General features: G+C 39.2%; 1 protein-coding gene across 1 annotated transcript in view; it reads left to right on the top strand.

Annotated features, from left to right (window-relative positions):
- LOC124166779 (sex peptide receptor) overlaps positions 1 to 16,231 on the top strand; it is a 749,439-nt gene that overhangs the window by 638,368 nt on the left and 94,840 nt on the right. The window contains exon 7 of the mRNA XM_046544458.1: positions 12,688 to 12,918. Within this exon, the coding sequence (XP_046400414.1) occupies positions 12,688 to 12,918 (231 nt within the window). The remainder of the gene's footprint in view (positions 1 to 12,687; positions 12,919 to 16,231) is intronic.

The raw sequence follows: 16,231 nt of genomic DNA, 5'->3' as shown, positions 1-16,231 counted from the left end.
GTTCTATAACTTTTAAAAAAGTTTGCATATTCCCCATTGGTTTATATTTGAAGTTGAAATAATTTGTTGCGCATTCAAAAATGTACGAAAAAATGTCCGAAAAAATGTGCCGTGTAACCACCTATTCGGGGACCTTGTCCATGAGAATGTACAAGAATCTGTTCAGAAAACCATTCAGAAAAATGTACAGAATCTTGTACATTCTATTTTACCGTGTAACCAGGCCTTAAGCAACGTAAAAAATCACCCAACCAGCTTCTCATGCTCGGTAATTGGGAGGTGGATCACGTGATCTGCGACATCTTGGCCTCACACACAGAAGCCAAAGCGTACTCGTGCTCACGTACATACCTTTTCTCTGAGCCCCTCATTTGTCTCCGCATGCCAACCTCAAATTAAACATAAACAAGAGTCCAAATGAAAGCCAGAGTCCTCTAGATTGTCTTATAGTAACAAGGCAGTAGTGTAGAAGTGGCATCTAGAGGGCTCTAATGATGCCTGCACAGCAGAGTCCTCTACATTTCACTCTCAACATCACTTATTACCTCGTAGTTATCATATGGCAATAGAAAGGAGCCTGATAGGCAATGAATAGCATTGAACCTTAACTCTCGGAATATTTTTCGGAATGGAAACCGATATCAAAGTAGATAATTACAAATAGATTTGATTAAAATCCTGACATTTCCTTCTCTCCATGAGTCTTCAATTTAAGGGAAATAAACTTTCCAAATTAAGTTAACAGCATAAAAACATACGCTATCAACCCTAAAAAAAGCAATCAAACCCACTTTTTTCAGTGGAGCGTCATTTTTTTCCTTAAATAAAGGTCTTGCTATCGCTGGAGACCCCTATTACTTGTCGAAGCCTATGCGTGGAACATCGTGAACGAGGTCAATACATGCTTATATTACACGCGATAGCCAGCTTTCCTAATTGTGCTAGACCTTTTTAAACCTCTTTTTGGGGCCCATTGAGTGACAAATATCGGTGGAGGAGAAACATAACGGATACATATCAGGTTTACAGACCAAGAGAAAGAACGACGCATATATACGTTGAAGATTTTCCTCCGCAAGCAAACGGATGACTGATACAAGCGTCGCTTCGTTCCCCCCGTTCCATCGAGACCCAAAGCAGTCCGGCCTTTCTCTCGGAAGCAGTCCTTCAGGAGTTTCAGCTCCTCTATATCTTGGCATCCACTTGGAGACAAAGGCCCAGGTCCATAATATTTTTCATGCAGATATTTAAAAAAAAATTATTTATGTATTCATCAAGAATCATGAAATAGGAATTGAACTTCAAGTAAATAGGGTTTGCCTAAGGCGTACGAGGAATCAAAGAGCAATCCATCAGTCCCCCATCGCAATTAGTGTGTTCAAATCAATTCTTTGATGTTGATGGCAGAATTTCATTTAAAATGTCACAGTGGTATGTTAAACACATACCTATATTTCATTTCTAAATCAACGGTAAACATAATGCATTGAAGTGTCTTGATGGCCAGGACTTGCTTCCACCAGGTTTCAATTGTTCCGATAATGCACTGCACTGCATGACGACCAGAATTCCATTGTTTACAATTCATCGATTGTTACCGTTAGATACAGAAATAAAGTAGTGCTCAATTTAACCAAATGCCGATATTTATTACATATAACAGTCAGAGGTAATTAATCAACAAATTGAGATACTGTAACAATTTTCTCCTCCTGGACATTAGTACGCGTATAGCTTTCTAGCACATCGTCATTATCTCAAAAAGTTTAGCCTTCTGCGGATAAATGTTCCATTTTGAATGATTAAGTTTGCGCATCAGAAAAAAAAATTTTCTAGACGAATTTTGCCATCTTGCGGTTAGTATTTTTAGAGATGTTTTTCATGCCTACATTTGTAGCCATTCTTTCCGGCTCATGGGAAGAGGTTAAGAGTTCCCTAGAGAAATAGAGAAGTCATTAACATTTCTCAAACGTATTTGATCACCTCTGATCATTTTAGCATGCTTACGTAAATTTTACTTATTTTTTTATAAACGTATAATGCAGCCATTTTTTGTAGCCTCTTATTGATATGGTAACACAATGTCGGTAATTTTATATAATCCGAACAACATATGCATGCATAAACTTAACTGTTTGCATCAAAAGTTTCCCCAGGATAGCAAAACAGTTTCCAGTATTAAACACTTTAAAGTATTAAATCAGACATGAAGATGGCACATTTCCTCAAAGTCGAGCCTGAAGTAGTCAATGTAATTCTCCACAGAAACATTTTAACCATAAGAAATCGTAAAAGAGATGAGTGTTGGCATATCAGTCACTGGATAGCGATCAGATAATTAGAAACATGCGCGTCACCAATCAATGCTTTACTTCAACTGTTAATACATTCCAGTCACGTTTACCGCTACTATTTAACTATATAGAGTGACTGCCGAACTAGTTCTATTACAACAAGTGACATGAATTATTTCCCAATTATTTCCTATCAGAGAAAAAAATAATACTAGAAACGGTATCCGGAATTATCAGCGAGGGATCATTTAAATCAAATTGATTAAGGGGATAGATTTGAATGCAAAAGTTTCCTCCGAAGAAAAGCTGAGTTCAGTTCATTACACATCCCATGGGTTAAAAAGGTTGTCCACCAAAATGAGTGGCGTCACTATCGCTTCCTTTGAAACTTAACTTTCCTCTCTCGTGGTATACTATTCTGTGTGCCTCTCGTTGCAACATCGGAAACTTAACACAAATACGGGCGCTAATGCTGTCTTACCAAAACTTACACCAGATGGAGTGCTCTGTCAGGCATAAAAATACACTTCCCAGCAACGGCTTAAGATAACTCTCTGATGGTCATAGCAATGTAGGATAGTAACAAGTGAATTTGTTAACTAAGAGATCAATTTTTGCTTTTTTCATCTCAGCTTCATATTTTATTGCTGTTCCTTAAGCAGCAGACGTCACAGATCTCACCTCAGAACATATTACATGACGGTATTAGGATTTCGATTCTCTAACATTATAATAGAAACAATAACGGAAGTCACCAACCGTCACCAAGCATATGTGGCGCCGTCATTCCACTCCGTAGAGAAACATTTTGTGAGTGCATCAACGGGCGTGTGAGCGGCAGGGGAATGTGTTTCATTCATTCGCAGTCGTTGACTCATGAAAAGATTAAACCTAAGATTATAATGGGCTAATCCTTACGTATATGCAACGTGCCATCCTTTTGCGATGTGCACAATTGCAAACATTTCAGGGGCCTCTGTGAAAAGCAGTGATAAATACCCTGGCTGAAGTCATATGCATGATTGAGTTCATAACAAAAGGAGCGCATTTTTTGCGTGTCCATCAAGGCAAATCTTCACAAAATTTCCCCCAGCAAAAGAATAACTATATATAAGGAAAAAAGCTGTTCACATAAAGCCATTTAGTTGGTTAGCATCCACAAAGATCTAGCATCCGCTCCTAGAATGATTAAAACCAATAGAACACGAATGAAGAAGGTACAAGCACATAATACAATATGGACAAGAGAACTGCTTACGTACACAGGAATAAGCTGAAAATCAGAGGTTAACTACACCACCGTAAGGACAAAATTAATTTCTTTAAAGGCATCTCTAAGCCAGATAAAAATCATATTTCATTTAAAAAAGCTCCACTCCTCATAAATTGAGTGGGAATCTGTTCCACTGCCCGCCCGCAGTGACCGTAACCACATTAGTAGCACACAATCGAGCAATCAAGCCCTCCGAGTCCAGCGATCAACTGTGGGGCACAAAAACTCCATCGATTTTTTTTACTCTCAACCCTTCAAAAAGCCTCGTTAATTATTGCCCGAACGCTATCCGAATGCTTTGACCCAGCGGAGCTAATAGGCGACACGCATTCTCTTCGAATTGTTAACCGCAGCTCGGCTAGAATAAAAAAAATGAGTGCCCGCATAGGGTGGAGGGGAGATTAGTAATTAAAGAGAAGAAAGGAGACACTCGTAATTATAGCCGAAAAAGAGCAAATGGAGGGATAGAGATGAAATAATGGACAGAGACTTTTTGACGCAATGGTGAGACTGGCTGAAAAATTAGCATTCATCAATTCGGAGAAAATAAAATCCTCGCCAGAACTAGTTCGTAGTAGTTAATTGAATCTCACTGGGCAAAAGCGAGTTAAACGGAGACGACGGTGCTATTGGTGGAGGTCAACATCTCGACGTGAAGCGAATCTGTGTCACGATTTCCCATTTCCTCGTCACTTACGGTTGGCCACTGTGCACTCAATACCTTTCCAACGTCTTCTAACAAGGAAGGGCACTCAAGTGTCGCCAAATGATCGTGTTAACTATTTGCAGTGCCGTAAAAAATCGTATTTCAAGATGTTATTGTACCTGAGGAAGAAGCTTATGAGAGGGTTGTTACGTAAAAGTTTAAAGAAAAGGTAAGTGAAGAGTATGATATGAAGTGTACCGCTTTACGTGTTCATGGTCATAGAGAAGAATAAGAGACTGGAGTCATTCGAGATGTGGGTGTGGAAAAGAATGGAGGAGATGAAGTGGATGGAGAGGAGGAGGAACAACGAAGTGCTGGATATGGTGGGTGAGTATAGGCAGCTTTTAGATGAGATACGGAGGAGACAGACGGTATGGATGGAGCGAGTACTTAGCGGGGAAGGGATGTTGAAAACAGTGCTAGATTAGGGTAGAATGTTGAGTCAACGAGGGAGAGGGAGGAAAAAATTGTGATACTTGTATGGAATGAAAGGGAGGAGGTCTTATTGTGAATTGAAGAGGGATGTCCATGAAGGGAGATAAGATTAATAGAATACCCAAATGGAAACCAACCTTAATTCGCAGAGCACTTTAAATATATTAATCCTGCTCCAGTGGATATTATATATCGAGATCTAACCGATTCTGAGTTAAAGAAATGCCAAACAATTATGTCGCTCATTAATCCTAATGAGCAATTCTTTCCTTGATGAACAGTTTTTGCTAAACGAGAGAACGATCTGAAATTATAAAAAAAGTCACCAACTTTTAAAAAAAGTTCAACAAATTGAGCATTTTTTTCAGTTTTGAAATAATGAGGTAATGAGGAATGCTGCACCTCCAGACACTCAGACTGAAGCTGAGTTTGAGTAAAAGTCCGTATTTTAGGAATTAATGTCAGCAGAGATATAATTTAATGAGTTACTCTATCAAATTTACTCATGAATTTTATTTACGTTTCACAACTCATCACCAAGGGCAGCAATGGATATCAACACTCATACCATGATAAAACAAATAAATGCAAGGCAGGTCGTTCCGAAATGAGGTCACTTCTGCGCATGACGTCACTGAAGTGCCATTCGTGCAAAAAGTTAACAAAAATGGAAAAAAATGAACAAAGGTCTATGGGAGAGTTGAGCATTCGCACGGAATTTGCGGTTAGCAGCTCAGATAATTTAGTTAATAATAATTTTAGAATGGTGTATAATGAAAGGTACGGCTGGTCGATATGTATTTTATAGGCTACAGTAGACTAATGCGCACTTTTAGAAGACAGCCTAATTAACAGCGAAAGAAAAAATTCACTGCGATGTCACCCATTATTGAAAGACAAAGAGAACTTTATGATTTAGATTTAGAAAGGATATGTTTATCGTTTTGCGTCGATTGTTGAGATTTTATGATTACCTAATCATACGTAGATTAGAATTATCTTACGGGAACAAAAATGGCAGTTCATTAGTGTATTAACGCAGTAGTTGCAAGTACGTAGGATTTGATGCGAATTGTGTTACTGATGAGCGGTTAATTTCAGTATTTCCCGTAACAGTGAGTTTACTGACCATATCTATATATCCATATTCAGGCATGCAAACTTCTTCAAATTGCTAATATACATTAATTCTGATTTCTTTCCTTTCATACAAACATTGACGTATGAGTAATTCAGATTGCATTGGTCTCCAGGAAGTAATCAAGTTAAAATTACGAGAAAGCTGTTTTTGTATTCTGGTATATTAAAATAGTTATAGAATTATTGTGTCAATGACAACGTACCTATGACTTGTATTAACACCTTGTTGTTAACACAAGTCATAGGTACGTTGTGAAGTTTTCCCGTTAATTTCGAGAATCCACTGGGTAGAATAAGCGGGTAAAATCAGAAAAGCAGTTCTTATGATTTTCATGAGAATTAAATTCCCCTCCATGTCGCTCCTTAAACGAACGCGTTTCCCTGGCGACGGTGTAGCTCATCACCGCAGGATGATGCTCGTACATGCCGCCGTTCTTTTTCTCTCTCCACTTCATTATGCGGCCGTTGGCGGACGCAAGACAAGGACAGAGTGGGCTCCACATCACCTGCTTGCTCGTCCGTCTGCTTCCCTCATGAATCATTGCCGCTAGGAGCTTAATTTCTCCACCATACGCAAACTCCCTCCTTAAGTTCGCGAGGGAAAACGATGATTCTCGGGTGGAAATCAAACAGAAGGGCACGTGGTCGTGAATATAAGCCCTAAAGGCTGGGATTATCTGGAGTTTAAGGTGACACGAAGGAAAAACAATGGAATGACGTGTTTATACTGTATGTTTGCTCAATTTTGGGAAACTGCATCTGAAATGTATGTACTAGCCAAAATTGTTAAATTGCAAATCTTACGTCCCCATAATATATCGCCGATTTGTTAATTATTAAAATCTATGAAATTCCAATTGCGCTGAAGCACTAGGTCTCTATATATTCCAAAATGTGACTTATACACCAATAAAAGGCGTAAATTTTTGTCTAAAGCTCTCGTCGTGGCAGCGCAGTCGCGACCGTTTTGAGCAAATATTGTATCTTGTGTCACCATGGTAACGCCTCATCTATCATCCCAGCGTTCTACTTTTTACGTAATAAATACTTCTCTTTTTTTTCTTTACTCCCGAAATTTCCCTCAGATTTCGTCCGTTCGCTAACGGATTAAACAAAGAGGTTAAAATAATTCTGAATTTAATACGAATCAAGTAGTGAATGAAACCATATGAAAACTAAAGCTTAAATGAAAATTATTTTAACCACTGCCCTATGAATCGTAGGTGGCTATTTAACTTGAGCGAAAAATCCTTTGATATGATATCGTTTATCATTTATTTCGATTTATCTTCAATAAAAGTCAGTGAATTAAACTATTGCATTAAAATATTAAGGCAAGAGGAGGCAGCTTTATTTTTACGGAACTTCAAACCAATCACCAGTATTGCATTCCTCCAAAACTTCATTAGATATTTCAATGCATCAATAAATCAACCAAATCAATCTGAAACTTTTACAAGGGTAAAGATAAAACGTGGGGCAATGAAGCAGAACTATTCCGCACGATGGTTATTCTTTCACGATCTTTCGAAATTGGGTATCTTGTGAAATTTGGCGGTAAACTCCAAGATCCAAGAAAAATCAAAAAGCCATCGCAGTACTATAAACCTCGTCTACGAATCCCTATTTTGATTAAAGGCGAAGGAAAAGTAACAGAATAGCTAGAGGAAAAATTCTTTGCTATTGAACAAGAGAAAATACCATTTGACACAAACGACCAAGATATATCGGCGCACTTAGCTCAAATAAAGGAAGGAAAAGAGAAAATAGCTCTATTTTAACGTAACTCCGATCCAATTACCAGTAATGGCGTTCCTTCGAAACATCAATGCATGTATAAATGCATCTACAAATCCACCAGTTCCATCTGAAAATTTTACGAGAGTACAGATAAAACGTGGGGCAAAGAAACACAACCATATTCCAAAGGATGGTTAATCTTTTATGATCTTCCGCGAAACGTGCATCGCCTGTAACTTGGCAGTAAAACGGAGCGCAAAGAAATCTCAAAGTATTCACCAAACTCTAAAAGAGGAATAGAACTCATTCCGAGGACAGAAAGGCAAAGAAACATTAAACGCAATATTGTAAGGTTACCAGACTTCTACAGCAACTGAGCCACGAGATAAATCATCAAAAAACGGTCACCCCATTCCTGCGACGCCTTACACCTACCGTGCATTCAAACTGGTTTACGAAACTTAATAATTTTTCTCAGGCAGTCCACCGGGTAATATAGTCCATTTCGATGTACGCGATGCGCGACGTTTCGATCATCGACACGAGTATCATTTTCAAGTCGAGATGATGGGGCCTGACCCCGGTGAACGACCCGAGAGAACTTCTTTGAGCAGATACGCTGGGAAAGCTCCAAATCATATTTTTATCCCAATTAACAAAAGTTGCCGCTCTCTTCACTGACGGCGGAGCGATCGGAATTTCACTTTGGGGAAATGAACTGCAACTACGGCTGTCGACCCATATTTATGTTCACAATGATGAGATCCACACCTTTCTAATGCTATACCTCGCGATAGTAAATACTCTATTGTAAATACTGAGAAGACGTATCTCGCTCTGCACTCGTCACCACGATGTGGACATTTTTGAAAGCATATTGAAAAGCAAGCAAATAGCAGCGAATGCATCAGGCGTAGGCCTAAAAGCACTAATATATATTACAGAAGAGAATCCTCAAATCGGCCACTAAATGCGTTATCAACCCACCGCGCATTAAAAAATGGGTTTACAAACATTTTAGAGTAAAATATTTTTTTTAATCGGATCGCATTGCTCTCTTCACCGCTCAGCGGTCATTTTTGAAAACTGATTAAAATTCGATCAAAGTGTATACAGAAATCAGCCTTTTGTGGATTGGAATCGAGTCTCCTCCCTACACTCCCCTTGCCTAAAAACTGTGGCCTATACAATTTGGCCCCTTGCACACACACCGACTTTGGACGGCCGGCAAAATATCGACCGATATTTTACCGGTTAATCGATGCTTGCACACACGCCGGATTTTTACCGGTCGAACGATAAGTTGCTATGTTTTTAAGAGCCGGCGCCGGCAATTCATAGTGACAATGGCCGGCAGCTGACCGGCTGTTTACCGGTGCCGGCGCGTGGTCGATACGTTTGCAAGCTCCAATGCTTTGCTGCAACCATCCAGGCTCCCATTTTTCACTTTTGGAATATGGACGGCCCATATTTTACCGGCCGTCCAAAATCGGTGTGATTGCAAGAGGCCTTTGGTACCCTCGCGTCCAGCACTCTGACCTTTGCAACCGCAACGAACTTAAACACACATTTTCCTTCGGGATAAGCAGAACGCACATGTTGTGGGCATGGCGGGAAGTGTACACATAAGGATAAAATATGAGAGGTGACCTGCCATCATTGTATTCAGAAACCCAACTCACATGATAAAATGAAGACACATCTTCGAAGGACAAGTGAAATAGAAGAACGGCAATGAAATTCCTTGAATGAATCCCGCTAAACAGACGCCCAGGCCCTCATTTTGGCAAAGCGAGAGTTCATCAGTCAGGGCTACACTTTCGCATCGCAAGAAAACCACTCCAGGAAAAAAATTGAAAATTTAATGGATAACCTTGCAAACCTCGGAATAACCCAAAAGAACGGAAAATATAGAATTCCGTTTCATGAAAGGAGGAGGTGCTATTCCTTTCGATTTGTAATAATAGGAATTTTGCGGATTTATCGTGGGACGACCTAGAAATGGCAGCGTCTTCATGATCGTTTTACAAAGCCTTGGCATCCGTGACACGTGAATATTACAACGGAGCATCCTCCGTACGGCCTCCGGATTTGCTTACAACGACAGCGCAATTAAACAGGTACACAAAAGTCGCCACTCAGGTCGCTTCAGACAAAGCGATCCGAATATATTGGTGAAATAAGCTATAACTGAGGCTGTCAATCGAAATGAATGATAGAAAATGAAATTAAAGTTAAGCTTCCCCATGACGTCAAAATTCTGACCTTCACTCACGCTCCTCTTGTCGTATGTCCTCTGGTTTCGGCCTTCATTCATTTGCTCACCTAAACTCTTCCCCCTCCCACTCCCCTCACTCCAATTCCATATGCCCCCACCCCCTACCCTGGAATGGGTATAAATACTGAAAGAGTGCTGGTTGTATCACCTTGAAAATGACACAAAGTGTTTAAAGCATGGTCGGTTGTAAAGTGTTAAATTAAATAGTGTGGAAATTACCATTTGTGTTTTTATCATGGATATAGCGAACTTCCACAAAATCAAGCCTGAGACGATTTTATACAATCGAAATGAACATTTACAATGATGCGATCCAAAGTATTCATAACTTTCTGGTTCAACACCTCGCGATTGCGAATATTGGCAATGCATGGATCGTTCTGCACCCATCACAACGCTTTGGGCACTTTCGAAAGCTCATTGGAAAGTAAGTGAGGTGGCAACATGGATCGCGCGAATACACTAGGGGCTCCTCCATTTTGTGGTCCATTAATATTATCTCTGCGAGATAATTACCAGGTCTTAAAGTTTCCACATCGCCAGCAAACAATTCCACCGAAGCGGCTACAAATACAAGCATCATACTTTTATAGAAAGCTTTTCGCTTCGAAAAACGCAGTTAGAGAATACCATGGCAACTGCCCCTCCTCCAAACATTGAGATAGGTCACGCAATTGTCGGAGACTGCAGTAGAAGTTGGCCCACTATTCATTCCTCCACAATTGCTGCAATTCAACAAAAAGTCTCTTCACGAAAAGGGCTGTGGAAAACACTTCGGCCGATAAATCAATTACCCTCCGACGAAACGTGGTTTCCCCGCTAGCCTCCACTCCACCCGCCAATGGTCGTAGATGATATCACTGGGCTCACAAGAACACCAAATTCTCTTTATCGTAGATTTTAACAGAGCTGGGAGACTATATTCTTATATTTTCTCATCCATCGCCCACTTTTCGACCTATTTAGTGTGTAACATCGTTGGTCTCACCCTTGCGCAATTTAGTTGATGACGTCGCAAGTTCATGTCGAGCGGGTCACCACCTCTCAGCAACTTCTCTCTCTTCAAATGACATTGGTCTCACTTGTATAGTAAATTATATCCACTGGAGACTAAAACGGGTGTGAAATATAGTGGTGCGAGAGCGAGACAAAGAGCGATAAGTCTCGGAGACTTCAATTGTTTGCTTCCAGCGGACACGAGGCATACTTCACAACTCTCAGCGGAGACAATGTCTCAGAATTCGAGACGATTTCGTTCTTCTTGGAATGGTCTCCGAATACTAATAGCGGCGTGGATTTCCTTCGGCGGAGTTGAGATAAATCTCCGTGACAAGAGTCTCGGAAACCTCTCGAAAGATGAGGCTAATTTCCAATGGTCACAGTTCTGAGATTAATCTCGCGACCGAGACACTAGATTTGGTCACCAGTGGTCGCATAGCTTCTCTTGTTCTTTACTCTCCTGCGAGTGCTTTCCACCTTGCGGTAAATGGCAGATTCTCTGAACGAGCAAACGTAAAATCAGATACGGATTCAGTAATCCAAATAAACCATTCGAGAAAGAAGAAACGAAAACTCTCGAAAAACTTTCCACGCATAGCCACATTTTCGACTGGACTATTTTGCCTGGCGTAAAAAGGGACGTGAACTATTAGAAGGAACCTCGTAATGCGTCAGATATTGCGCGTGTCCAATGGCAGACGCGTCTCCTAAGATCTAGTACAGAGAGAGCGGACCCTTTCCAATCCATAAGAGGATGATTTTTGTTCTCGCCACTTTAAATTAGTTTTCAAAAATGACCGCATGGTAGCGCTGAGTGTTAAGCCATCCATATCTTTCCTATATTCGTCAGTATAGTATTAGTAAATGCGAGACATTGTATTTAAAGTTATTCATTCGATAAATAAAATCATCAGGAATCTAACGTTCGGTAAAGAGCCCAAGATTACAGTTTATTTTTCCGGGACATTTGGATCGCGTTGGCTGTCAGCGACAAGGGTGGTGACTTTTTTAACCCATTTAATTACACGGCATGTGACACATATCTGGAGACCGACTTGATAAATTGTTACTGTTACGGGCTAGTTAACATTAATTGAATGGATTGTTTAGTTCTGAACCTCTACACTGATATATAATATTGTATGCCTCTTGAGGTGTCCGCTAACAAACACTTCAGCACGCCGAGTGTTCGAGCGGTTTTTTTTTGCTCTTTAAGAAACTACTCTTTATCATCGAACCGGTTCAGGGGTGAGCTATTTCCATGATGGAAAAATATGAAACTAGCTCATTTCATAAAGTGAATTATTTCCAACAGCTTTTCACCATATTTATGCCATTTCTCTAATTTTGTTGCACCACACACATTGGTTTTTCACATTTTTTAAAATTATCTTCAGTGTCATTATGCTTCATTAAAAGCACTGAGGAAGGACATTAAGTGTTCGAAATTTTTAAGTAATCATTTAATTGTTTGTTTGCCGACCTGAACCTCGAGAGAAGAAACCCAAAAAGAAACACTCACACGGGAAAATAAATTGAGTTTCTATGTTTAGTGATATTGACTTGAACCATTTATATTAACTACTACGTGAATTTAATTTTCCAAAACATTGTATATATATGCACAAAAGCCTCATTCAGGCTCAGACTGAGGAAGAAGTCACTATTTCGAAAGCTCCCAGTTTTATTTTCCCGTGTGCGTGTTTCTTTTTGTGTTTCTATGTTTAGTGATATTGACTTGAGCCACATATACATACATACACACACACACAAGAGTGTTCATAAGGTGTTACTTACATAGTGCTTGCGTCCCGATTGGCAGGTGATTCCGGCGCTGTTTCACACGGCGTCCGTGTGGCTGACGCTCGCCTTGGCGGCCCAGCGCTACATCTGCGTGTGCCACGCGGCCACGGCGAGGTCCTGGTGCACCATGACGACGGCTCGGAGGGGTGTGGTGGCCATAGCAGCGGCCGCCGCCCTCCACCAGTCCACACGCTTCATGGACAGGCAGTACGACGCAATGGACATCCACTGGAACGGGCACAAGGCACAGGTGAGTGCAAGACCACGCACCGCACTCGGGCTCACAGTTGAAGATGGAAATGTCAGACACACAAAATCAGGGATATTGGGATCAATTATTTCGTTTCACTTATTCGCTATCGATGTAATAGCTGTGAGAAAATACGCCAAAACATCAGTATCAATCATATTAACTGTAAACGCGTAATCTTATGACATCTGCGTCGAAATATGGATCGGAGGATTCCCCTAGTCTTTCGCGGTTTAAGGTTTGAATAGCAAAAATGATGGCGAATTATGTATCACATTAATGTATCCTCACTTTTGCAGAGTTCGTTAGATCCAAGGTTTCCGCGGTGAAAGATAGCATAGATATGGGCTCCATTGGCCCACTTTTAGGCCTCTATTTTAGATTCTTCTTTTATTTTTCCTATTTTACTTTTTTAGACATTTAGGACATTACAACCCATATTAACTATCATTCGTAGAGGTACTGAATCGTCATCAACTTCTTTTCTAAATTTTGTTTATTTAAAAATATTATTTTTATTTGGGCCTATGTTACTCTTGAATTTGGGTTACTTTGGCCCAAGGCGATTTTACAAGCTTGAATTATTGTAAGAATATATAAGACTTGGATTCAAGAGGAAGTCGACATATTTTATATTAAAACATATTTTAGAGGTGCTTTAAGTTTTGGTTTAAAAAAATTAAAAAAATATTTCAAAATATGAGTGTTGTTTTAATTTGATTTTTTTACCTATTTCTTTTTTAAATAATCTAATTCGATTATTTGCATTTTTAAATCCTTACCCATGAAAATATAATACAAGTGCGTAGCTTAACGTGCAAGCCTAGTAGGAGCAACATGTTGCTTATAGGTAGTTTAGTTTCATATTAATAAAGAAATATATGCCGCCGTAATAACATAATGACATTTTTTGTATACGTTCCGATACTTTTATTCGCCTGTTTTGCCACCTATGGAAATAAAGCCAAAACATGGCAGATATGATAAATAAAAACTAAAATGTCGGTCTAAAATCTACTTTTACTCACAAAATAGAACACAACATGCATTTATACAGAGTAAGTAGGTTTATGTAAGTGGTTTGCAATCATCAAATACGATATTTCGGCGCTGGTATTCCTCATTGCAACGAATTATCACAACTAATGTTGAAAGTGTTGTTGTATGCTTTTCTCCGGCTTTTTTAAATTGTTAATTAATGGCATTAACTTACTTATCCTTTCCAATCCGTGTACTGCAGATGAAAATTAATAATTGATCATTGGCAAATAAGGACGATCTATGCGATCAAGAATAAGCTTCGATAGCTAAGTTTACAAACACATTTGCTATGGTTACAGATTAAGGAGGAAGGATGACGTTTGCACCAGTCACAAACGAGATTTAGCGGGAATAATAAATTATTTGCTGTTCTTTGTAATTTCTCTCCTTTCGGGGAACTCTGAACCACGAAGCGGGTATTTTCACGAGTTACTTTTCCCGAGTAAATATTTCAAATTGAATTAAATTTCGTCGTAATGAAGATAGGTCGCAGCTTTTGATGAAAATGACACTGCAGCGAATATCGTCACCCCCGCACAAAAGTATTAACAAACATTAATTAATAAATATCGGGGTCCATAAAAATTTCCACACCCAAAACCACCGTGAATTACCAGCACCAAAAAGAAATCCCCAAGCACGATGTAAACTTCATGATGACCATCTGTCACGCACATGGCTTATTCCCATCACCAAGAAAACGGCGTGATTATAATAAAATCCATTTGACGCTATTGCGCTGATAGGTTTAATGGGAAACAGAAGTGACAAAACGAATGAGAATGAAACAATGGCAACTCGCGCTGCGTGATGGAATCATTTTACCACCGATTTTTCCGTACGAGACAAAGTAGCAAGAGAACAGAAATCACTGCGGTAGCATGAAGCCATATTAGCTGCACAGCCAAATATTCTCCCCACACGCTACTTAAAAGAAAAAATACTAATCGTCCTGAAATCTATGCTGATTTTTTTCCTTCTTTCAAACTCGTAGGAATATGTGCAACGCGCAACAACTTAATAATCTTTTTTTTGTTAAACAGCCAATTAACAATTACAAATTGGTACCATGGAACTTTAACATAAATATTATAATTGAATGTTATCAATTGTATTCAATGCATTACATTGTAGGTCCCCTAAAACACCAAATATATGTCCACAGTCAAAGGGCAATGAAAATAAACTGAAGTTAAATAATTATTACAGCCAATCGTGAGGAAAATAACCGCTTGTTGGCAATCAACGCATACCTGAATTCATGAGATTGGCATCTAAAGTGGCATCAATGGTGGTTGCAGCCTCAGGCACTTATTTTTGAAGCACGTGTTGATACCGAAAAATCAACAACTCCATAGCTACGCATTACACGCAACCGTATCGATCGTATACAAAAGAATTTATTGCATAACCAAAACCTCACAGTTTTCGTTGGAAATAATTTTATACATGAATATTAACGACTACGTTTCAGCGGAAAATCAAAAAGTTTGCACGTTGAAGCACTTGTTATCTCTATGGTTATCTTTATTTTTATTTAGATGGTCATTGAAAATATTTAACAGTTTAATTTACCCACTAACGAGCTGAACTCAGAAGGCTTTAAAAAAACCTGCTTAAGGGTTTTTCGCATGCGTAAATTTTTATGCACCAATCATTGATAACAAAGCAATGCATAGGCGGCCAAAAGCTTGAAGGCTGCAATGTCATTGCTAACGATACGTGCGACAGCGTTTACACATATCAGCATTTAGTCGTATGAGCCAATTTATCATGTAACTAAGCCAAGACGAAAATACTATTGAAAACATCAAAGTAATAGCATTGAAAATGTTATATATGTTGCAGCATAAAATGACTTTTAACAATCATAAAACATTATCTGAGTTACATTTTGGGAATGAAATGTATAATTATCTAAGAAAAACGATTCGTTACAGGTTGAGGAGACACAAATTCTAATTTATTGATATTTCATTTGCGCTGACGTTTTGCAACGAATAAATACATCCGCCGAAACACCAAATCAGTTGGAATTAACCTTGCTTTCCTTGCTTGCTAACCTTTCCTTGCTAACCTTGCTTTCATTATCAGTTCTCATTAAAATTAACAAACAATTATAAATGGAAGGAAAATATCATTGTTTCCAGCCATATCTATCCAGTTTTACATTGGAAATGGGTAATAATAAGATGTTTGAGATGAACGTGAAATGATCTTCACGAGTCCTCATTCATCACCAATTGGCCAAATCATTTCGAGCGAAGCAGAA

The sequence above is a fragment of the Ischnura elegans genome, chromosome 10, assembly GCF_921293095.1.
Source record: "Ischnura elegans chromosome 10, ioIscEleg1.1, whole genome shotgun sequence".
Taxonomy (NCBI): domain Eukaryota; kingdom Metazoa; phylum Arthropoda; class Insecta; order Odonata; family Coenagrionidae; genus Ischnura; species Ischnura elegans.
This window is presented reverse-complemented; position numbering and strand designations above follow the sequence as displayed.